Consider the following 25,857-nt stretch of genomic DNA (forward strand, 5'->3'; position numbering starts at 1 on the left):
GTACAGAAAAGCACAGGGGCTTTCCAAAGAGAATCTTGGCAGAGCAGAAATTGAAGCAAATTCTCTGAACTTTCAAGCTTGCGTTTAACCACACAACTAATTCTTTAAATAGAAGTTTGATGAAGTGTACTATGACTTTTGGAAAGTCAGCTCCCCTGGTCTATCAGCCTTTCATGTCTTCTGAGAAAGAAAATAAGCCAAGTGAAACTAAGAACTGTCTAGAGAGGCCAGCAGGATTGTCACCTGGTGAAGAAAGTCCTCTAGCATGCAGAAAATAAAAGGCATAGACCAGTCTGGGCCCAGCAAGCTGATGAAGGAGACCAAACTGGTTGATTTTGGGTGTGGGTGGGGAAGCTTCCTGCGTGCAGGCCAAGAAGCACAGGCTAGCTGAGGCTTTCGCTTTCCTTATGTTTTGGATGAGCCAGTGAAATGTGGTGGAGTTGAATGCATAGCTGGCCATCTGGAGGACATCACTTGACAGCTGCAAAATGAAGGGGAGCTGTCTTCTCTCCAGTAGCTCAAGGGCACCCACGGGGAGAAGTCAAAAACTCCCACCACTGAAAACTTTGTGCCTGCCCTTCTTTCAACAGATCTGCAGCACAGTCGTGATTTAGTCTTAATTATGATGCCCGTCTGAAAACATCCTGTCGTATTTTAAAAACAAACCTGTTCTTTCTTTCTGTATTTTCCCACAAACACTTTTATCACAACCTTGATCTTACAGCACAGACCTGGGCAGAGCTTTTATTAATTGTAAACTACAATATTTTGCTATGTATTGTGTAATGCTTCATTGGAGCCTGCAGATCTGCAGAGGTAAAGAGACACTGTTTATGGCTAAAACCACTAGAGTACATGCACCATTTTAAGCATATCACTTCTTTAAACTCCTTTATCTCCAAAGGTTATGCAAGATTAAATTTTACATACAGGGCACGGCTCACCTCTGTCACTGCCCTCAAAGCAATGGCTTTTCAAGACTGGAATGCCTCCCTCAGGGAGGAAAGACTTGTTTCTGCTCCTACAAGAAAAGCAGGTAAGATGCTGTGCCTGTGGGTAGATTACTTTTCCCCTTTGATAGTGGTCTTTTTACTGCTCATAATTATTATGACTCTGGGACCTGTGGTTTCTGAAATAAATACAAATCTGGCAACTGCATTTACAGCTTTGGTAGGACGTTGCAATGGTGCACAGGAGCAGGCAGCAGAGCAGAGACTATATTCCTTCTCTGGCAACACTTATTTTTAGACTAAAGAGCAAAAAAAAAAAAAACAAAACACCTTTAGGCACAAGAAACGGCACTCGAGAACCGCGCAAAGATGGACAGAAGGGCAGTTAACACCCGTCGCGACACGGACTGCTTCTTTCTATCTCACACGCGTCCTAGGCCGGCCCTGCCTGGCCCGCCTGAGGTACAGGCAGCGATATAAAGTGCCACCAGCTGTGAAAGGACGGGTTAATTTAACGCCCAGCCCCACCGAGACGAGTGGACTCCAAGCTGCCTCTTCAGCCAGCGGCCCCCTGAGGCGCCGTGCGCCGCTGGGCGCGGGAAGAGCGCTTTTTCAGCAGTGTGGCAGCTCGCTGCTCTTCGGCCGGGCAACAGGGCGCGGGTTTGCTTTACGGCAAACGTTTCGACCTCCCCGTCCGTGCTTTGCGGCTGCGTGGCGGGGTTGGGGGGCGGGGAAGATGTCTGAGCGGGGAGAAGCCCCGGCGGCGGCATCGGCGGGAGCGGGGGGTGAGATGCCGGCGAAGAAGCAGAAGCTGAGCAGCGACGAGAACAGCAACCCCGGGGATCTGTCCGGCGACGAGAACGTGAGGCCGGGGCGGGAAGGAGGATGATGGGGGGGTGAGGGGGGGGGAGGGGCGGTGAGGCGGGAGCGCGCGGGGCCTCGCGCCGGGGGCGGGCGGGAGCGCTGAGGCGAGGGGGACCGCCGCCCGCCGGGCTCCGCTGTGAGGGGGACCTCCCGGACCGGCCCCCGTCTCGGGTGTCCTGCCGCCCAAGGGGTCCCCATGCGACCCCGGCGGGATGAGGGCGCATCCCGGGCGGGAGAGGGGGCTGGGGGTGAAGGGGGAGAGGAGGCTGTCAGCACTCACCCCCCACCCGCCCCGGCTCGGTGGCTGCCCCTCGAGGCAGGCGGGAGGCCCCGGTGGGAGAGACCCGCGTGGGTCTGGGGGTGAGACACTCGCTGTTTCTCCACGTGGGTGAGGGAGAATTTGAGGCCCAGACTCTCGAAGTCTGCTTCAAAATGTAAGCCTTTTTTTTTTTTTTTTCCTTCTGCTGCAAAACAGCAAATTTTTCCATCTTTCTTGCAGTTTCGTGTTGTGCGTCTTCACTGTCACGTTTCAGAGTAACCTGCAGCATAAATTCACGTGTGCAGCCCTTTGAATGAGAAGTAGGGGATAGTGCTCATAAGCTTCTGTCAGCAGAAGGCAGTGGCAGGGGGCTCTAATCTCTTAAGTTAGGCTACAGTCTAGTGTTCAGAACAAAGGTAATGTGATTGATACAGCATAGCTTGATACTTGAAAGAAACAATCTCAGATATCTCGCAATCATTTTATGTAACTACTGAGTGGGGGATGTTATTTGGATATTAGCTTTATGCAGCGTAAGGAGTTTTCTAGTTAGAGCACTTATCCAGAAAGTGAGAGATCTGGACTACATCCTCCATAACCTCTTGAAGTGCCACTTGTGAGGTGACAGACAGGTTCAGGGTGCTCTGTACCACTGCTGCTGACTTTTTTTAATTTTGCTGCTCAGCAGCTTTTGTGAACCCAAGAATAATTTGGTGACAAAGGCATTCAGGTTTGCTTTGGTGCCTGTTGTAGGCTGTCAGTGACCATGGGAGGTGAGCTCTCTGGTTATTGAAAATGTGACCCGTCTCAGTGGTGAGAACCCCTTTTCAAGAGTTTGTTATTGGACTTCTCTACTCCTGATAGACGGGGATTCTGTTTAAAAGTTAGCATAATAGTGTTGGTTTGGAGAAAGGGTGTATTCTGTTCCACAGGTGTCCTGGATTCAAGTTTTTTGGTTATGTTGTAGTTGCAGGTACTGAGTGTAGTTACATCATACCAGGTACCTGGTGTTTCTATATTGACAATATTTGACTGCTCCAGAGAAAACTTCAGTCTTGTGAAGTATCACAACTCTGGCTAGCAAGTGTTATTGGGAGACCAGAACTTGGCAAGGTCTGAAATTTCTTAGCATAAGAGAGAAGAAACTGGAAAACGTAAAAATTGTTAAACTCCTTATGCGTATTAGGGGAGGGTTGGCTTTTTTAGGGGTGCAACGTGAAGGGAATAACTCCAGGTTTGGGCAGTTCGCGTACAGGTGTGTGTGTTTTCTTTCTTCCTTTTCCTCTTGATGTCCTGATTTTCAGAGTTGTTGGGCAAACAGACCGGTACCCCTCTACTGGCTTCTGATGATACACATATAAAACTGGGACAGAGAATAAATGTTTGGTGGGAATTGGTGTATTAATGTTTATAGCTGACCTTATTTCGTATTCCTAGTGGAGTTCCTGATGCAGCTTCATATTACACTTAATCTCTTCCAGTGACAGGCTGTTCTCTGTCTCTTAGTTCAGATCTAGAAATTGCATGGCCTTGGGATAAGTTGTTTTGCCACACTTCTCTGATGGAAACTGAACAGACTACCTTGCCAGAAAAATAAAAAAAAAGTTGATTTTTAACAAGCTGAACTTACTCATATGGAAGCACAGGGTTGCCAGTTATGAGGCAGATGAAGTTGAAGTTCACTGTGATGGGTGATGCAGAGAATAGAAATGTCCTTTTGAGTAGTGTCCTGCTGTTATTTGTCCAAAGCTGATCTAAAGCTGCTCAGTGACTGGGTGGGTTGTTTTGCGCACCCTTTTCTTCAGTTCTCCCCATCCCTACCTTAGCTCTAGCTGCTGACGGTTAGAGGGCCCATTGGATTAGTTAGCTGATCAGACAGCAAGCTAATTTTATTTTTGGTTTTGTTTTGTGGTTGGTTTTTTGTTTGTGGTTTTTTTTTTTTTTTTTTTTAAATTATCTTTTAGTTGAAGCAAGTATCAGTAGGAAAGAGCAGGAGGGAGAGGTAGGACTTCCTCTTCTAGTGGCAATGCTGACATTGCAGAGTTGTGCTATGCCTGATGCTGCTGAGGGTGTATAGAAGTGTCAGAACAGTTAGACTCTTGGTATGGCTAAGCGTAATGTTTTTACAAAAACAACCTCTTCCTTGAGTACTTCTGAAGTACTCATTTCATCTACGTCAAAGATGTTTTCTAGGGAAAGCAACCACTTATCTTTAGACATTTTCTTAAGAGCAGCTACCAGTATTCTGAAGAAACTTCACTAGATCATAGTTTGTGTCTCTCCCTCTTGGATTAGTCCTCATGTGACTCATGTTCTGTTTCTAGGGAGGAATGCTATTATGTTAGTAATAGATTTAAGTACGGGAATCTAAATAACATCAAGTCCTACAAGATCTTCTGTCCTTACAGGGGAGAAGGAAAAGTAAAAAGGCCAAGTGCTGAAAAATTAGTTGAATTTATACAACAATTAATGATACCTTTATTACATTCTATATAATCTGAATGTTTTCAGGATGATGCTGTTAGTATTGAAAGCGGTACTAACACCGAACGCCCTGATACACCAACAAACACTCCAAATGCACCGGGAAGAAAAAGCTGGGGAAAGGGAAAATGGAAGTCAAAGAAGTGCAAATATTCCTTCAAATGTGTAAATAGCCTAAAGGTAGGTATGTGTAAGCTTTAACATGGGAATGCTGGGTACTGCTTGCTCGTAGTAATGTTAATGTTGACTGTGAGACAGTGTCAAGATAGATATTTTTAAATACCTGTATGCAATTATGTTCCATGCTCATTTGAAGAAAGTACTTTTCTTCTTTGGAATAGCTGAAGTTTTGAAGAAAAAGAATACTGAGAAATAGGAAGCAGTAGGTAGTGCTGCAATTAACCCAATTTTTGTACAGGTTTGCAAAGTTGTGTGATATGTTATAATTATGTATTTCATTGAAGCTGTAGTTGCTTGAGATGAAGATAGGAAACTGGATAAAAGAACTCAAATAGAACAAAACCTGTGACAACTTGATGCACAGAACCTGTACAGATTTTTCTACCTGTTGAAATGTATTTAAAAAACACAGCCTTACAATCTTGGAGTAGCTTTTTCCTCACACTTACCAGATCAGATATTTTCTGTCCTCTGGCAGTTTTCATGAATGCTGTATAGTATAATTTGGTTAATTTATTTTGAATGTTGTGGTTATGTGTTTGCACCTGATCTAGGTCATATTTAACTTTCCACATAATACCTGATGATATTGGGGGATGTGGATTCACGGTCTTTACTCCCTTTTCTTGTGTTTTCGGGTATTATTGTGTTCCTCTGCACTGGTGACAGACTATGGTGAACTGAATGAATTTTCTCTTTTATTCTTTCACGCTGTCAGGATGTTGTTCTTTCATTCCCCAGCCTTGTGTGGGATATTTATGTAGCAGAAGCTGTAAATGTGCCATCTGATTTGATTTTTTGTAAGATTTCTAAATAAAGATTGTGTCTGGAACAAGATGGGAGTTTTGTTAAACTTTATATTTAGCTAACAAGAGGATGTGTGCAGTTCCATAGTGGATATTTTCTGCAGAATTGCTTTAAGAGGTTTTTGTCATTCCCCCACACTTAACTGTTGAGCTCTGCTGATGCAGCTGTTTCTGAACTTTGGCTTCAGACAGCCTCACTGAAATGCTGGGGTAGCTGAGCGGGAGGGGATGAGAGGGTTGGAGCATGGAAACCTTGTAAAGAAGCTTTGCCACTGGAGAAACTGTGATATGAAGTTATAGTGACAAAAGTATCTGGGAAACAAGTTGATCTTAATGTGTTTTTTGAAGTATAGGAATTCCATCAAGTCCTTTTGGGGTGCAGGAGGAAGGGAAGGTCTTTCACCTAGGTAGGCAGCTGTTTCTGCCATTCGCATGAATCACCCCCACAGGCAGTGCTTTTCGAGGCTTCAAGTCACGCTTCAAATACAGGCGCAGGCCTTTCAGCACCCAAACATTTAAGAAGTTCTGAGTTTTGCTAAGCATATTTGTTTTCTATCTGCAGACCAAATATTCCAAAGTAGTTAGGACTTTTCAAGTGTCTTCTGGGAAAACAGCACAATCCCTCACCCCAGCTCCAACCCAGGCCCTACTATAGGGTGACCCTATGTAGTTAAGCAATCCCTGACTTCTGTGGATTTGGATCAGGGTCTGGGAACAGATTGCTGTGCAAGTGGAGTCAAGCTGTGAGAGAGTAAATGTAGCATTTCAGCTAAGTGGGATATTTTTATTATCTTTTTTCCCCCCATTTCTCTTTGAACTGAAATTAATGCTAATAATAATAAACATGGATGTTAATACAAAGACTAGGGAGCAGCCAAATTTGGTAACTCCTTTTTGCTTCACATTTGAGGAAGCCTTTTTTTTTTTTTTTTTTTTTTTTTTTTTTTTTTTCTCCTGTTCCTCCATACTAATTTGGCAGATACTGTGGAGAGAAACTCTTAACGATTGAATATTGTATACAGGTTCAGAAAGACACTTGTGCTCTTTGGATGTCACATCATATATCCCAAAGTTTATAAGTCTTTAAACTATGCTGTAAGGTGCATGTACTGAAATTAATGAAAAGTCACTATGATTTAAAGACATGTAAATTAATTTTAATATTCTTTAGGGATGTATAAATTATGTGGTTTTCCACTTTCCTACTCTTGTTTTTCCGTCTTATTTTGCTTTTTACTTTTTTCCTTAGGGAAATAAAGAAATATGGCCATTACCGTCTGCTTAGAATGTTAAATGGTTATGATTCAGCCTGAAAAACTCAGTGTTTGCTAAATATGCTTTTTAAACACTACTGTGGAAGTTATTTTGGGTGAGATTTTAAGTGTCAGGAAAACAAAAATGTAACTTGGAAAATGACAGGAAATAAAGAGCTGCTTTTTTTTTTTCCTTTTGCAGTACTGTGTTACTGTAAGGTGCACTGAAAAAATCTTTGCTCTCTGTGGGCTCAATGGAAATGTAGTTTAAATGAAGATACACAGCTAAGAGATGCACATCCTCACATACATCCATCTATGTTTTGCTTATAGGTCTTTCAGCAAAGAACTGTGTGTATTCTGCTTTGATGTGATAGCTTTAAAACAATGCTATTATTTGCCCTTCCCTTTGCTCTTGCTTAGGGTGTGGCTCAGTGGTTCTCAGCAGTTTGGTGTCTCTCTGCTTCTACTCGCTGTCCCTTGAGCTGGGAATCAGTAACCAACCACATGCAAGATTCTAGCTTGTTGATGTGTAAAGGAGAGGCAACAAAACCCACTGCCAATAATGGCTTGCTTCCGCTTCTGGGAACTGGAAATGCATGTGTGGTCAGTTGGTTCCCCACTGGCAGTGTGGGTGACAATGTATTAAAATATGTTCACGCAGTTGCAGGGGATTATTTTTTTGTGTTGGCATAGTATTTACTTCACTGCCTTCAGTCTAAACCCAGGTCTAGTCTTACCGTCTGACTGAACCTGAGCTGACGTTGAGTGAATCAGGGCAAAACTAACCATTGTTTGTTTATTTATTTGCTTTTATAACAATTGTAGGTATATTTTTTTTTTTTTCCTCTACCTTCTTTTTCTCGTGCATGAAGAACCTGAGTACTTTATCGTTTATGCCCTTTATTCATACCAGGGTCAAGATGGCATTTCACAGTTCTACTTTTGGACCAGCATCTGGGTCAAACTCTTATGTCTGTGTAAACCATTGGTCAGATTTGCATGACATACTTCGCATCTCAGGATAACTATAATGTGCAGCACCTGACAGTGTAGTGTTTTTAAAAACCTGCCTCATTGTTTAGCACTTGGTACAAAAATCAGAGTAGACAGGTATTATCAAAATAGCTTATGTGCTGTCTCTAACCAGTGAGGATGATGGTAGTTTAAATGAGGTGAGCATAACCTCTTCATACACCTTAGCGACTTCCTGCAAGAGCCTTTGCGTCACTCCTTCATCCATTAAACACCAGAAAACCTGCGATATATATGGTCAGGCTTTTGGAGGTTGTAGCACTCGATGTGATGAATGTAGTGCGGATGATGTAAGAAGTCTAAAGACATTTGTTTCGCAGAGTAATTTTTCCAGGGAAATAGGTTGTCTTTGAAAAAGCTTACAAAATACTTTAGGTATGTACTCAAATATAGAAACAGTACAGCCCTCTGTTGTATCTCTACTTATAACGTATTACCCTAGTCTGGGTCTTACCTAGAAAATCATGAATTTTTTCAGCTTAAGTTGTAATAAATATCCTATCTTGAGGGAGGAAAACATCTTCTTCACTTTTCCCATTTCACTAAATTTATCAGAAACAGTGCACACGACAAAGAACAAAGTTATTCCAGAAAAACTAGTGCAAAACCTGCAAATGTGTCTTTGTAATAAAGCAGTAAGCATCCATGCATTTTACCTGTGTTGTCTTCATGCAGTATATCAAAACCCCTTGGTATTTACCAGCCTGAACTCTTTCACACAGAAATTCAAAACCAACTAATTATTAGTGAATTTTTTTTAAAGTGTTCTGTATTTGACCTCTCAGCCATTCTCTTCAAGGAAGACTTAAATACACTCAAAAAATAAGCCTAGAAAGTAAAATTCATAACTTCATTGGACACTAAAAATCATGGCCTTGTGTATGCAATTTTATGGCATGTATTTTTCCTCAGACTTCATGTCTAATAAAACTCTAATCCTTTACAGATGCCAAATACCTGCTTTTTCCTTCTGTCCTGGGGTCACTAATAACCTTGCTGCTTTTTTCCCTTTGCTAATATCCCATATTTATTCCTCATCACATAAAGCCCCTAGTCTGTTCTTTTTAATCTGTATTCAGCTTCAAAAGTTGTTACCAACTCTGAGAATTGCAGGAGGGCCTTCATCTCTGAAAGAGTTTCTCCCTTCTCCTTCTAGCTTATCTAGCTATGTCTGTCAATAACAGATACTGCCTTTCTCAGTAAATAATGCTATTTTAAGTTATTCCAGACTTCCATACTTTTCTGAGGAGTGTTGCACTCCCCACCCACACCCCCTCCTCAAATTTATTCTTCGGTTCTTGGGTAGGCCAGAGCTGCCAGGGCTAATATTTCTCCTGTGGCCTCTGAAGCACTGCCATTTGAAGGCTGCTTAACAGCCGTCATGAGACACTTCCTTCCTGCCTGTGCTGTCCCAGACAGTCCCCTGTGGGGAGGCACTTTAATGAACATTATTCTTACTGAAAACATCCTGTCAGGACAGGCCAAAATACTGTTATCAATTATTAACAAGCACCACTATATTCATCACAATTCATAAACATATCTGCTTCTTTTTTTTCTTTTCTCGATTAAACTGATGTAAGCTGTGTAAAAAATAATACTTGGCATTTCTCTGGTAGGTGTTTGTGAGGGCAATCTGAAAACACTTTGTAGACATGAACTTTGCAACAGCATTGTGACATGCTGGAGAGAGTTCATTGTGTGTGAGAGTTGCAAGACCTAACTGTGCTGTAATAGTTCAATGTGGCCCTTCTCCACCCGTATACCCGTGTAATTCTTCTCTGTCCTAATAATTCTTCTCTGTGAAGTTGTAAATCTTTTGTGTGGAAGTAATTATAACAGTATAAAAATGCATATGGACGTAGCCTTAGATGCAGAGGTTGCCTCTGAAAATTGCAAAAGAAAGTAGTAGAGCTGCAAATATAATTTGGGAGTTCTGCCAGCTTCTGGCCGTAACTGTGAGTTCTCCCCCTTCACTTTTTAAAAGCTTGGTGAGAGAAGAAAAGAGGGAGGGTGTCAGAATATTCCTTTAACCTCCCTTAAGGCAGCCAAGTTAAAATGTGATGTTACAAAATTATTCTTTTAAATTGTTTGCTCTCTGAAACTATAATGGATGTGAACCCAGTAGTTTGACGAGGAAAACGTATCAATTAAACTGCTTACCACCACAGCTGAATTTCACAGAAATAATACGCCTGTGGGTTTTCTTTTTTTTGCCTCTAATCTTACTTTACATCTACAGGAGGACCATGGTCAGCCTTTGTTTGGAGTCCAGTTTAACTGGCACAGTAAAGAAGGTGATCCTCTCGTTTTTGCCACTGTAGGCAGCAACAGAGTGAGTAGTCCGTTTTTAACCATAAACCCTTCCATGTGGTTCTACTTGCATTCTTTTTCTTTTTTTTCTTTTTTTTCTTTTTTTTTTTCCCAACCAATCCCTTTACCCATGTTTAGTACAGACACAGGATACTTCATATAGAAAGCTTTATTTCTGAGGTATGTAGCATCTGTTATCTGGGAGATTTGCATCCTCTGGTTTGTTTTCTGAAGTCATGTGTTAGCTATTTGGGAATTAGCCTATATAGTAAAGTAAAGAAAAAAATCCTCTGGTAGTGTAAACATGGGATAAGGAAGAGAGGTGCATAAATTTTATCTTTTCCCTAAAATTACTCTTCTTAGATGTTACTGTTTCCAAAAGGTCATATGCTCTAAAATGGGATGAGAAGTGTCTGCAGTGATGTCAGGCAGCTCAGTAGCTAAATTAATGGCCTGCATGGAGTGAATTTATAGTCTTTTTCTGAAAAAGGATCTATGTCATTTCAGTCTTGAAAATAACTCCTAAAGTGCATTCTGTGCAAGTGTTGTGAATAAACAAGAAGCCTTTCATTTCCAGGTTTGTTCCACTTGGCAGTTACCAAAAGTGCTAAACTAAGATTAAACAAGGTATCAATGTCTCAATAAAAGACCAAGCCATGTTTGAGATGGCTGCAGTAACTAATCCCAAATAGAGTTTAATTTTACTAAGAATTCAAGGAATAGATTTCAATAGCTGGGAAGGACTGCTGACAAGTCCTGGAGTGGTGCTTTACTGAGACTGCTGTGAGCATTCCTTCCACCTGCTAGAAACAAATTGATGATGGATGAGATCTAAACCATTAATGCACACTACCTCTCCCCATCGGGAAGTGAATACACAGGTGCATGTGATTTCCTTTTGAAATATCACAAGTACGCAGCAATCTCTCCCACATTTTTTTTTTCTCCAGGTTACTTTATATGAATGTCATTCCCAAGGTGAAATCCGTCTGTTGCAGTCCTATGTGGATGCTGATGTATCCTTTTAAGTTAAAAAGCCACTTGTTTGCTTCCTCTTCATCAAAAATGAAGAGGCTGTGTAGGAAAAAGCGCATGAAGTTTTTGTATACTTTGCTCATGTGTCACGTTCCTTATGTTAGGTCCAAGTCTTGCCTCTTTCCCACACCCTAGATTCCCTCTTATTGAAAAAAAAGATTAAACCCACTGTATTAAAATATTTGAAAACTGATTCTCCATCAGTTTAACCTTCCCAACGCTAATATCTGTGTAATGTTTCACATTCACTGCTTTACAGCGGTCTCTGTTTCCCTGTGAATTGGAACTGGTTTTAAAGCTGAGGAATTGTTTCACGCTCTGAAAGTGGTAATAATTTATGTTGATCATTTGCAGTATACAAGTCAATAACTTGCGAACTCAAACTTGATTCATCCTCTTTTTATTCCCAGTCAGTCTTCAGATGTTTTGGAGAAAGAGGTTAAAAAGTGATGCCAAGAGAGAGCAGGTGTTCCTTGTATGTTATGGAACAGAAGTGAGGAAACTGGCATCTGTAGAAAAGGTGATGTTGCTTATGTTTGCAGATTTATAATCAAGTATGTATTTTTTTCTTATTGGGTCCAGCAGAGACTTCTGGGCATAAAAAAGCAACAAATTTCCTTAAAAAAATAATTCCTGTTTCTTCTGTTTTCCTTAACGTGAGATGTTATAGGCAGATGAAAATTTCTATACCTGTGCGTGGACATATGATAGCAATACAAGCCATCCTCTTCTGGCTGTGGCAGGGTCCAGGGGTATTATTAGGATAATTAATCCTATTACAATGCAGTGCATAAAGGTGAGTGCTCCAGACTTCAAGATACAGCTTGTGTTTCAGTAAGGCATGAAACTTATGTCTTCTAAATGCATGTAAATATGAGGGGAAATGATAACTTGGTCTCTGAATTCTGTCCCAGCACTACGTGGGCCATGGAAATGCAATCAATGAACTCAAGTTCCACCCAAGAGATCCAAATCTCCTTTTATCTGTAAGCAAAGGTGAGGAAAATAACTTTTTTTTTCTTTTTTTTTTTTTTTTTTTTTAATAAATCAGAATGCTTTGGATTTAATTTTGGTCTTGAAAATGGCCAAAACCTCTATGAATTTTTTATGAATGGCACTGAACGAGTTTACCTTGAAAGTCTAGAGCAAATCTTGCTCTTTTATGGCTATATATCTTGTACGTATTAAATCCATGGCCTACAATAAACATAACTCCACCTGTGGTGCAAAGGGATTGTGAACAGTGCTTGCTTTTAGGAAAGAAGAAACAAACATTGGGGTTGCTTTCTCCTTTCTCACAGTCGAGTTAAATTTTTTTCAGTTGTTGACTCATGTTGCCATCTAGTGGGGATGTTTTAATATCGCAGGCAGCATTCACCACTGTATTCATGGAGAAAACTTTGATTCTCTATCGCTTAGGAGCAGCTCTGACTTTAGCTGGACTTCGTGTAAAAAGCATATTAGTAAAGGGAGAAGTGAGTTTTTGGTATTGTGTCTTATGGGCTCGTCCAGCATGTCTAAACAGTCACAACTTCCTAATCTTGACTGTTTTGTTAAGTAAGGGAATACTTGATCTGCTGCAAGAGTAAGTCTTCAGGAATCCTAGAGTTGGAAATGTTCAAATAAGGGGACTTTAGCGTATTTGGTATTACTGATGAAGCTACACAAGAATAGGAGTTGAGAACCTCTCTGATTCATGCAACTGTCAAGTTTGTGCTCTGGGTCTGTAATGTTGAATTTTTTGAGTCCTGTATATGTTTTCAGGTTCTCTTCTTAATAACATTTTGACATCAGCAGTAGTACTACAAGTTTTAATGTGCAATTTCTGAGCTGGTTGCTATCTCTGAGAGGGTATGAGGCAGGTAGATATTAGGGTCTCAGAACTGCTTGGCTGAGAGATGAATAGGAAAAGAGGGAAAAAGTTGGGATTTCCAGTCAGCGTTGCTGTAATTCAGTGCAGTGCACTTGTGGAATCCAAAAGGGAAATACACTAGGGGTTCTCATTTCCAAATGGCAAATACAGTAGAGGTTCTTCATTAAAAATTGTTACAACTTTCTGTAAACAAGTGGATTAGTTCATTTGACTTTAGAATATGTGTTGTTTAAAGAAACAGTTTCTCCATCATTGCAGTCTGTAGTTCATAAAGAATAATATTCTAAAGATTAAAAAAATGGAAAATCAAAACTTCTCTGAATGCTGATGTAAGAATGGCTGAAAGGAATTCTAGCATTTTTTGATAGATACAATTATTTTGATATATACAATTATTTTTGAGATAAAACTGAATAAAAGCATACTTGTCCAAGATCAGACTCTTCTTTGTTTTTTGGATGATTTAAAGATCCAAGTACATTTTTGCTGGAAGCTGGCCCTAGGGGAGGGTGTTGGGCACATGTTCTGAATTACAGATTAACAGTAGTTTAGTTGTAATGGCAATTTTGGTTAATGCAGTTTTGTTGTTTCTAACAAGTGAAGAAGAATTAAGTGCCTTGTTGATATTTACATGAACACCTGTTGTTGAAAGTGGTTAAGCTGAAATATATTATTCATATGTACATATAAAAAGCAGCATGTAATTTTATTTGTTCTTTATAGATCATGCATTGAGACTGTGGAACATCCAGACAGACACGCTGGTTGCAATATTTGGAGGAGTAGAAGGGCACAGGGATGAGGTGTTAAGTGCAGTAAGTGGAAGACTGTGGGGCAGTGATTTAGATTTACAGAGGGTAGTAAGCCTACGATACGCAACTTTTTATCCTCTTGTGCACTGTTTTTGATATTATACCTACTTAAAAAAACCTGAAGTGCATAAATACTGTTTTAAGGGGATAGACAAGTTTAAATCTAAGGTGGTTTGATTGATCTGGCCACCTCTCAATACACAGGACAGGTGTTCACTTTCTGTATGTTTCAGTAGCTAGTTTTATCACAGCGCAGCCTAGAATTAAAAAAAAAAAATAGAGCTCAGTGGGGCTAGAAAGAGTAAAAAGTTTTCATGATGGTCCCACTTTTGAAGTTCTTGAGGTCTTATCACAGCAAAGCAGCAAGAGCAAATAAACCTTGAGAGAGATGGTAGTGAAGGAAAGAAGTTATCTCAAGTGAGTTATGCTGCTTTTCAGTGGCTGTGGACAGACACTGGTACCCAGCAAATACCAAATAGAATAGTTGAATTTTAATACGCTGCTTTTAAGAACTGTTTTCCATTCCTGTTGTGTGACCTGAAAGGTGAGGGATGCATCTATATGAAACCTGACAGCATGTTATTCTCTTGTGGTTGTAAATAGTCATCAGCCATATCGTAGCCCTGGGATTCTGCCAGAGTTGCTCCATAAAATGAAACCTAGGGAATTTACTGAGGGGAGAGCACTAGCAGCCTATTCATTATTTGTCAGTGCTGTTGAATATGCCTCTCTTTCTTGAGAAAGAGTAAATAAAATTATTAAGATATTGTGCTGCTTTGCAGTGAGTAGGGTTAAGTTGTTAGTAGTTTTCTGTTTGAAATATGCAGTTGTATTGCATTCTTTAAGCTAGAAATGCTGTTTTGATGGAAATGATGGAATAAAATCTGAGTTGATACAATGCAACTTAGGCTGGGGGTCCTCAAAATTATTTTGTATACATAGGATTATGATCTGCTTGGTGAAAAAATCATGTCCTGTGGGATGGATCACTCTCTCAAACTCTGGAGAATTAATTCAAAGAGAATGATAAATGCCATCAAAGAGTCTTATGAGTACAACCCAAATAAAACCAACAGGTATGTAGACCGCATCTTCTTGGCTGTCTTTGCAAAATATGAATATTCTCATCAATGACCCAGGTTAATTTCTATCCAAATTGGGAATTCTTGCGGATAGTGAGTGACCTGGGGATTGTGCTGGATGCTGAATCTCTCTAGAAGATGTGTCTTATTGATGTTTGTTTCAGTAGAATTTTATTGAATTCAGATTTAAAGTTCTGACACTTTTATTTTTAAATATCTTAATAATTTCTTATCTGCTTGACTAGAAAAAGTCTGGAATTATCTCTGTCATTCTTAAAGCTTGTATTTCACTGTGTTTCAAGATGCCAGTGACTTTTTTTTCTCTCACCTCAATTTCTAGGAAGGAATCAAATCTGTGTAATTAAATATAGCAAATGATTTTCTATTTGGTAGTTATTACTAATATTGTATCTGTTACCTGATTTTGGGGTAGACACAAAACTGTTTATCTAGTAATAACCTTAATTTTCATGATTCTCTGATTTGGCCTCAGGTATGAGTAAATTGTCAAGTAAAAATAGCAGTTAGGGACATGATAAATCCTCCTTTATGAAGTTGATCACCTTTTTAATCTTAACTTCCAGTTAAACCATTGAGAGAATTGAAGAGTCTAAAACACACTGAACATGTTCAGCAATGAAACTAGCTGTGAAAATACTCTCGTTTTTTTTTGGTAATGTTACCAAATATTAAATTATGCTTTTTTAGCGTGCTTTTTTTAAAATGATGGATTTTTTTTTTTTTTTAGTGTGCTTTTCTATTTAACAATATAGATGTTGCAGAAGCAGCATCAGGAAAACTGAGCTTTAATTAGTTCTTGAAGCATTTGGCAATGGAAGCTGTGTTCAGCTCTGAAGGAGTGGTTTTGTTTAGCACTGTCTCTGCACAGTCTTGTACAGTGGGAAATGTTATTTCAGTAGGAATGAGGATGAAAACAGGGACTGTTCCCAATATTTAAAAAGAAAACAAAATTCATGACTTACAAAATCGACTTTGTTGTAAAACTGTTAAAACAACAAAGAAGACAGGCTTGTCCTGTTAACATCTTAAAACTGGCCATTAGAAACCAGACTTGTGCTTCTGTGTTTCTCTGGACCTCACTTGGCAATTTTCTCTATAGGCCTTTTATTTCCCAGAAAATTCACTTTCCTGACTTTTCTACGAGAGACATACATAGAAACTATGTTGACTGTGTACGATGGTTGGGAGATCTAATTCTTTCCAAGGTAAAGTGGCAGCTTTGTCAGCTATATTACTCGTATTTGCTTGTTTGGGGGATCTTTAAACCGTAGAAATTTTACTGGAATTGGGGTCTTAGGTTAACATACTGTGGTGTATGCTGCGTGTGTATGCTGTGCAAATGATTTTATGGAGTGTATTGTGAATTTTGTCAACTGTTATGATGTGCGAATAAGCAACTTGTACTTAAATTAAAAAGTAAAATTATTGCTACAGCTGTACCTCTGCTAAAAGTACAGGGATACCAGCTAACCAGAATCTGCATGGAATGTACAGAAAGAGAATATATAGATACTGATGAGGGATCCTGCTGCTAAAGGGAGAAATGAGGGTTCCCATAGTGGCGTAACTTTGATTAGAGTGTTGCATCCACTAGTAACATTGGCTTGCAGATATTAAACTGGGCGGTCCAAGTGCCTCGTTGCCAGAAATCGTTGCATGCATGGTCCTGTTGGCCGAAGGGATTGGGTGAACAATCCTCAAACCATGGTTAATTGAAACTGCTTGTGAAAGTGTGTTTGAGGCACATCTGGTTGACTTCCTCTGAAGTGGGTGAGGGAGGGAACCTGCAGTCCTCTTACCTGGCAAAGCTGTGAGGGCAGCAGGCTCCCAGTGTTGAGCAACGATGTGTTGGTGGTGATGTGGCTGTGATCTAAGGACAGAGGTAAAATTTTCAGTTGTACTTTTTTAATGTCATTAGGGAAGCTGTGAAATGAAATGTTTGGCTATAATTATACTTAAACTGAATGTGCAGTATAAATTATAAATATAGGTGATTTTTTTTTTCATTATTTCCCTCCAGTCTTGTGAAAATGCCATTGTGTGCTGGAAACCTGGCAAAATGGAAGATGATATAGATAAAATCAAGCCCAGTGAGTCAAATGTGACCATACTTGGGAGATTTGATTACAGCCAGTGTGATATATGGTACATGAGGTTTTCAATGGATTTCTGGCAAAAGGTATGCGTGAGCTTTGACTTTGCTGTATTTGAAGGTGTGTCTCTTTTCACTGAGTCCGTGTTTATGGGCACAGGAAAAGACTTGGCTCATGTGATGTTTGAGAAACAGAATGGTTTACTGCAAGGGGCTTTATATGGAGCTGGAGGAGCTCCAGATTTTTCATTCTGGGTTCTGCCTCGTGGAAAAAGTTCCACCAAATAAATATTTATTTTCCACCAAAGCTATGCTTAGTGATATCTTCCTCCCCTGTCCACAGAGATGGATAACAAAGTGGGGAAAAAGAGGCAAATTTTATAGCATTTGTAACCCCTCCAACAAAGTAATTAAGTCTTTCGTGTTTAAACAGACACAATTTGTCAGCTGTAGAGCCTTTATAAAATTCTGACTTCCGTTCTTTGAGATAGTATTTTAAAACTTCTATATTCTCTGCTTTCTTTTAAAGATGCTTGCTCTGGGCAATCAAGTTGGCAAACTTTATGTTTGGGATTTAGAAATAGAGGATCCTCATAAAGCCAAGTGAGTACTTACTTTTTTTTAATTTTAAGACAGGGAGTTGGGGTAATTTCCTTTTTTCTTTACTGATAACTGTAGAAATTCTTTAGTTCCCCTTTAAGTACTCAATAAGTGAACATTCTGAGCCCCTGAAGGTAAACGTTTATTATTTTTTACTGATTTATTATTTATATTACAGTAGTGCCCAGAGGCCCCATTTGGATTGTGCTGGGTGCTATAGATAGATATGGTAAAAGACAATTAGTTCCTCAAAGAACTTAAAAACTAATTAGGTGGAATTAAGATGTGCTGGGTGGGTGTAGTGTGTGCCAAAGGAGAAATAGGTGAAAGGACTAGAGTAACGAGAAAATAAAGTTTAGCTATGAGTGTAATGTGGAGAGAACAGTATGGCTTTCCAGTACCTCAGATGTGTGGCCAGGCAATTTTACAGCATGTCTTTTATTTTTTTATATATATATATATTTATACATATATATAAAAATACAAAAAAAACCCCGACATTATGTGTATGAAATGTATATATACTATATAATAAATGATATATACTTATATTTATGTATTGTGTATATAATCTATATGGGGGGGTGTGTGTATACACACACATAAACGTATGAAGTTTCTGAAAATGCTGCAGTCTTTAATCACCCAATTACGATATTTTATTTCTAACCACTGGGAAAGAACATCGATTACCAAGTCCTAAATAATGTGATTCAATGAGCTTTCAGTCAGTGCTTAAATGAAAATTGGGTGGATGAGAAAAGGCAGTGAACAGGAAATTACTGCTTTCCCAAGTCCACATTTGGAATACAAAATATGCCATGTAGGGCATAATCCTGTAGCCCTTTCAATTCCTCCTTGGTCACGTAAGTCAGAGGTTGGTTAAACAGCGCTCTGTAATGTAGTAGCAAGTGCAGATTTAATGTTGCAGCTGAATAATTTTCTTTTATTTATAGGTGTACGACTCTTACTCATCCTAAATGTGTTGCTGCCATTCGACAAACCAGTTTCAGCAGGGATAGTAGTATCCTTATAGCTGTGTGTGATGATGCCAGTATCTGGCGCTGGGACAGACTACGATAAATTACTTTTTTTTAATTCAAAGTAGAAAATATATTTTCAAATTATAATGTAGTCTGTTAACTCGCTAGTACAGTAGACGCATTTAGTTTAGACTTTCTCAAAGGTTCGGCAGGCTGGAGCTGAACTTAGTGATGTTTACATTCTGTGTATTGTTCTGCTTGAAATTGCTGCTTTTAATAAAAAGAAGTATTTTTGTAAAGTTTTCTGAATTGTCCATTTTAATTATTTCCCACGATGAGTTTTCACTTGGGTCCTATTAACTTATTTTGCGTACAGCTAGCACAGAAACATATGGTAACTCGCTAGAAGTTTGGTATTTGTGCCTTTTTGACTGAAAACCTAATGAAGCTATTGAATGTTATCCAGGGACCACATAAAGGAAATACTACACTTAACATTTATTTATACTATATTCCTAAAACACTGATAAAAATATTTTGAACTCATTCCTTAAGTTGGTTGCACATGGAAATTGATTAAGTCTTAATAACTTCAAATTGGGATGTGCTTTTCACCATTTCTGTTACTGATCGGGGGGGAAAAAACTTTATTAGCTTTTTTTGGGGGGGGTCACATTGCTCTACTGTTTCTATTCTGACTGTTCAGTTACTGCAATTATCTTAAATCAAAGTTAGTTATTGGAAATACATTTTAATTGCCTCTATTGTAAGTATCCCCAAATAGCCTCATCAATGTTTTGCCCTAAGAATAATGAATTCTAATTGAATACTATTCTAAATACATTCTAAATGAATACTATTTCATATAGGTTTAAAATATGTACAGTTAATAAAAATGAAAAGAGGGGAAATGGATAAGATGGCAGATGTCATTAACAGTGATAATCTGTGTTCAAAACACTTGGGTGTCTCTTACACTTGGGTCTGTCTTGTCAGCGTGTAGTTGAAAGGTTAGTGTATGTATTCGGGAAGCAGTCCAAGACATTGTTTGTACCTGAATGAGGAGTCATAGAATGGTTTAGGTTGGAAAGGTCCTTGAAGATCATCGAGTTCCAACACCCCTGCCATAGGCAGGGACACCTCCCACTAGACCAGGTTGCCCAAGGCCACGTCCAGCCTGGCCTTGAACACCTCCAGGGATGGGGCCTCAACAACCTCTCTGGGCAACCTGTTCCAGTGCCTCACCACCCTCACAGTGAAAAACTTCTTCCGAATGTTTAATCCAAACCTGCCCTCTTCCAGGTTAAAGCCATTCCCCCTCATCCTATCGCTACATGCCCGAGTAAAAAGTCCTTCCCCAGCTCTCCTGTGTGCCCCTTTTAGGGACTGGAAGGCTGCAATAAGATCTCCCCGGAGCCTTCTCTTCTCCAGGCTGAACAGCCCCAACTCTTTCAGCCTCTCCTCATAGGAGAGGTGCTCCAAGCCCTCGCATCATCCTCGTGGCTCTCCTCTGGACATGCTCCAGCAGGTCCATGTCCTTCTGTTGGGGACTCCAGAGCTGGATGCAGTACTCCAGGTGAGGTCTCATGAGAGTGCAGTAGAGGGGCAGAATCACCTCCTTTGACCTGCTGGCCACGCTGCTTACGCTCGAGCAGCGCAGCTTGGCAGTGCACATAACCAACCCGCAGACATGAATGAGTTCTTCCTTTCATAGCAGTTTGGAAAGACATCTCTCTACTGCGACGTGAAGGGGGATGGAGTCTCTGCCTTCTGCCAGTCTCTCTTCTGCAGGCTCAGCCACAGCAGGTTGGAGAGAGGAAAGTGATTTACGGCGATGGTCTCAAGCGTGCACCGTATTCACTGAGCTCAGAGGCAACAGCTGCTGAACCCACAGCAGCTACGGCGCTGGGAGAACTTCTTAATACACACTGCTGGATTATTCAAAGCGCATATGAGTGCATATATTCATCTCCAGCCTTGGAGGCTGGAGCAATGGCAAGAGCAGTCACAGAGCTCCTGCTGGAGAGACTTGGCCATCCCACCCACACAATCTAGTCTGGCTTCCTGACGCCCAAACAACAACAGTCCCACCAGCATCACGGAATAACCAGAGTGCGGTTTTGAGCAGGTCGGAACAGCAGCAGTTTGTTGCTACAGGAGAGGAGACAGAGCAGTGGAGTGACAGCTTCTGCCGCTACCAACTCTGCCCAAACGGAGCCCTCACGGAGTTCATACACCTTTAGGTTACATGACTCGTTCTTCGCCGCACCATGTCAGATAAGCAGAACTACAGGAAATTGCGATGAAGAGTGTTAACATGTGGATTACTTCATATAGGATGCTCCAGACAGATAAGGAAGCCCTACACAGTACCTATTTTTATTTTTATTTTTTTAACAAATAACTCACCCCTTGGTTAATTAAATCACGCTGATGCAGTGAGGCTGTTAGGTCATGCCGACACATATTTCTTAATTAGTGAGGCCTTGCAAAGACCTAAGAAGTGTTAATTATTTTGCTTCCACACCGGGCAGATGCTTCCTTAGAGGCGTGAGAACCTGCGCAATACCCATGAGCAACCTCCAGCCTAACAATACTTACTTTAACTCCGGCTTCCGTTTGGTCCCTCTGTCTCCTTCTGGTACCACTTGTGACATTGTCAGCTATGTGAGGCATCTGTCATCTGCGTAACTAAACTACCAGACCCTACAGCAGGATTTAACAGGTCACACGGAATGGTCCTACTGACCCATTCTGGCGAGGGAGTTCAGCCTGGGCCTCACTGCTAACTGCCCTCAGTGCTGCTTCTCCACAAACAGATGGCCGACAAATGTGTCTTTAAGGAAATTAAGACCTTGACTGAGCTTGAAACCAAGTGTTTGAGGGTTTGGCCCCATTATATGGCTTCTGGGAAACAACTTGAAGCTTTGTCCATAAGCTACCTGGCATGTAATTAATTTTACTTTTCAAAAGGAGTTCTTACATGGTTTCCTGAAGCTCAACTGTCCTCTGTTTATCTCCTTTTGTGGCCCTCAGGTTGAGCTCATGCCCTTTCTTTCTTGTGAGGCTCTCTGGTGGGGTCCTCGCCCATTGTGCGAGAGAGAGTCCATTTTAAGGCTGAGATGTGAACCCAGGAAATGTCATTGAGCAGTTTCAGAGGTGTCAGAAGAACATGTTTCCATTCTCATGACAATCTAGGGAGCAGGAACGGCAACCGGAGCTGTCCCCCCGCAACGTGCCAGGACATGGCTCGCTGAAGCCACCTAACTCCTAGTGAAAAGCCATCCCATGGGGCTGGGGAGGACCATGTTGGAAGAATCATAGAATCATAGAATGGTTTGGGTTGGAAGGGATCTTGAAGGTCATCAATTTCCAAGCCCCCTGCCATGGGCAGGGACACCTCCCACTAGACCAGGTTGCCCAAGGCCACGTCCAGCCTGGCCTTGAACACCTCCAGGGATGGGGCCTCAACAACCTCTCTGGGCAACCTGTGCCAGTGCCTCACCACCCTCACAGTGAAAAACTTCTTCCTAATGTTTAACCTAAATCTCCCTTCTTTCAATTTAAAACCATTACCCCTCATCCTATTGCTACACTCCCTGAGCTTTCCGGTAGGCCCCCTTTAGGTACTTGAAGGCCACCATAAGTTATCACAGAATGATATGCATTGAAAGGGACCTCTGGCGAACATCTAGTTGAACCCCCCGCCAGAGCAGGGGCACCTACAGCAGTTGCACAAGATGGTGTCCAGGTGGGTTTGGAATGTCTCCAGAGTGGGAGACTCCCCCACCTCTCTGGGCAGCCTGTGCCAGTGCTCTGCCGCCCTCACAAGAAAGAAGTTCCTCCTCATGTTAAGATTGAACTTCCTATGTTCAAGTTAGTGCTTGTTCCCTCTTGTCCCATCACTGGGCACCACTGAAAAAAGACTGTTCCCATCCCCCTGGCACCCTCCCTTTAAGGATTTGTAAGCATTGATGAGATCCCCCCTCAGTCTTCTTTTCTCCAGACTACAAAGCCCCAAATCCCTCAGCCTTTCCTTATAGGAAAGATGCTCCAATCCCCTCATCATCTGTGTAGCCCTTTGCTGGACCCTCTCCAGCAGTTTGCTGTCCTTCTTGAACTGGGGAGCCCAGAACTGCACACAATACTCCAGATGTGGCCTCACCAGGCCAGAGTAGAGGGGGAAGATGACCTCTCTCGACCTACTGGCCACGCTCTTGATGCACCCCAGGATGCTATTGGCCGCCGTAGCCACCAGGGCACATTGCTGGCTCATGGTCATCCTGTTGTCCACCAGGACTCCCAGGTCCCTCTCTGCAGAGGTGCTTTCCAGCAGGTCAAGTTCCAGCAGCCTTCAGACCCTCAGACAATGTTTTGCTACAGTGGTCTTCTTGAGTGCCATGATAAGGGCATCATAGCTCTGCCCACACTCACTGAGGGCTCGAGAGACTCAGTATGCCCTGTCAAACATTTCAAATTAAGAAGCAAAAGAGAAGAACTCCTCACATGATCTGAAAATTATTCAGACCACTCCAAAATCCCATGAATGTATGAGCAAACGTGACAGCTTTGGGGGCCAGTGACCATTCCTAGACAGCACTAACAGACACTCCACATCTGTTTCAAAGGGAAACAAGATTTTACTCTGTTTTCTTACCAGGAATAGTTCTTCTAGCACAGCCAAGGTTAAGAATCTTTCTGACAATGTTGGACAGTTGAAATACGGGTATCTGAATGGGCAACCAATCGTTCTTTCCCATATTTCCCGTGATTCCGTGATATGTAGCTCTTCCATAAGACAACCGAATGTCCCCAGCCCAACTATTCTGACACGCTGAAAGTGGAAAAGGAAAAAGAAACATGGACAAAGTTTTCTTGTAAAAGTAGCACAAACATCCTTCAGCTAGAGGAGATGCAAAGGGTTCCAAACAACTGCGATACGTTGGGTGGTCTTCCCACTCTGCCAGCACTGACCTTTGGAATATAGCTAGAGCTGGACATGTTTTTTTCTGTACACTTACAGAAAAATCCAATTTGTGGCACACTTGTAGACTACATTTTAAAGCAGAGAGCCAACATCCCAGAAGAAAGAGAAGACTAAGTATATTTCATGACTTTGGCAGGGGTCAGGCTGCCAAAACCACCAGAGTACGAGGGGAGAAACAGGACAAAAAGATCACTTTGCGTGGTGGCAGCTGCTGCTGGAGGTAATGACATACCTGACCCCAAATTTCCACCATCTCCGCAGAGCAAATGAAAGACATGTCACGGCCTAAGTCACCCAGCTCACAACTGCGTCCCTAAACAAACGAGATGACTGAAGCCACTGTCTTTAAACCTCCCCTCCTTCCTCGCAGGCTACACACATCCCTGGCGGGGGGCTGCACAGCTGAGCTTTCAACCGATTTCAACTCTAGGCCTTCTGCTGATCCCAGGGCGATCTCTGGTGCCGAAACAGAAATTGCAAGTGGTTTGCACCCAGGGACACACATGTCCTGCCATCTGACGGCTGAAGGCATCCTGAAGTTGGGCTGCCAACATGGAGGTACAACAAGATGTGGTGGGAAGAAAGCAGAGAGGGGTCCCTGGCACTGGCACCACAAACAGGATTTCACTGACGGAAAGTAAAACAATTAGTTTCTCACCCGTGAATTTCAGGTCATCTCTCTGGAGTGGAGTTGGACACTCCCTCACTCTGACACCTCCTGTCAAACATTGGTCATGAAGTGTAACCGAATGACTGGGAAAACTCAACCAGGGGAGACAAGCAGGGGGTGTCTGTATGTCATGGAGCAGCTGGAGTGCATGGAGCTCCACCTGGGGATGGATGAGGAGCCAACCAAGAGCTTAAGGGTCAAGATTAAAGGGAGAGCAGGGACAGGTGATGTTTCAGTGGGGTTCTACTACGGGCCACCTGACCAGGAAGACTGAGTGGACAAGGCCCTCTATAGACAAATAGGAGCAGCCTCACCTTCACAAGCCCTGGTCCTCATGAGGGACTTCAACCACCCCAATATCTGTTGGAAGGACAACGTAGCAGGGCATAAGCAATCCAGGCGGTTCCTGGAATATGTCAATGATAACTTCCTCCTCCAAGTGATAGAGGAACCAACGAGGAGAGAGGCCATGCTGGACCCTGTTCTCACCAACAAGGAGGGGCTGGTGGGGAACATTACTCTCAAGGGCAGCTTTGGCTGCAGCGATCATGAGATGGTGGAGTTTGAGATCCTTAAGGTGGTGAGGGCACACAGTAAACTTGCTACCCTGGACTTCAGGCTAGCAGACTTTGGGCTCGTTAGAGATCTGCTTGGCAGAGTACAGTGGGATAAAGCCCTGGAAGAAAGAGAGGCCCAAGAAAGCTGGCTAATATTCAAGAACCACCTCCTCCAAGCTCAGGAGCGATGCATACCGACAAAGAGGAAGTCAGGCAAAAATGCCAAGAGGCCTGTGTGGATGAACAAGGAGCTCCTGGACAATCTCAAACAGAAAAAGGAAGGCTACAGAGAGTGGAAACAAGGACAGGTAGCCTGGGAGGCGTACAGAGAAATTGTCTGAGCAGACAGGGATCAGGTTATGAAAACAAAAACCCAGATAGAGGTAAATCTGGCCAGGGGCACCAGGGGCAACAAGAAAAGCTTCTATAAGCATGTCAGTGACAAAAGAAAGACTAGGGAAAATGTGGGCCCGCTCAGGAGGAAAACAGGAGACCTGGTCACCTGGGACATGGAGAAGGCTGAGATAGTCAATGACTTCTTTGCCTCAGTCTTCACTGGGAAGGGCTCTACCCACATGGCCCAAGTTACAGAAAGCAAAGGCAGGGACTGGGAGGATGAGGTACCACACACTGTAGGAGAAGACCAGGTTGAACACCACCTGAGGAACCTGAAGGTGCACAAATCCATAGGACCTGATGAGATTCATCTGCAGGTCCTGAGGGAACTGGTGGATGAAGTTGCCAAGCCACTATCCGTCATATTTGAGATGGCATATTTGAGATTTGTGGTAGTCTGGTGACGCTCTCGCTAAGTGCGACCATCCAGCCAGTTCCTTATCCACCGAGTGGTCAATTGGTCAAATCTGTGTCTCTGCAGTTTAGGGACCAGGATGTCACTGGGAACAGTGTCAAATGCTTTGCACAAGTGCAGGTAAGTGACATCTGTTGGTCTTCCCTTATCCACCAATGCTGTAAGTCTGTTGTAGAAGGCCACCAAATTT

The 25,857-nt window shown here is 41.9% G+C and overlaps 1 protein-coding gene across 1 annotated transcript; it reads left to right on the top strand.

Annotated features, from left to right (window-relative positions):
• Positions 1-1,686: 1,686 nt before the first annotated feature.
• EED (embryonic ectoderm development) lies at positions 1,687-18,918 on the top strand (the record flags this gene model as incomplete). Its single annotated transcript, XM_082494102.1, has 12 exons — positions 1,687-1,812; positions 4,585-4,737; positions 10,074-10,166; positions 11,095-11,160; positions 11,850-11,975; positions 12,094-12,175; positions 13,776-13,867; positions 14,807-14,940; positions 16,067-16,172; positions 16,988-17,146; positions 17,589-17,662; positions 18,616-18,918. 12 exons carry the CDS (start codon positions 1,687-1,689, stop codon positions 18,740-18,742), a joined length of 1,338 nt encoding a protein of 445 aa, XP_082350228.1. The 3' UTR covers positions 18,743-18,918.
• Positions 18,919-25,857: the final 6,939 nt, after the last annotated feature.

This window comes from Vanellus vanellus, assembly GCF_965231255.1.
Source record: "Vanellus vanellus genome assembly, chromosome: 1".
NCBI classification, from domain to species: domain Eukaryota; kingdom Metazoa; phylum Chordata; class Aves; order Charadriiformes; family Charadriidae; genus Vanellus; species Vanellus vanellus.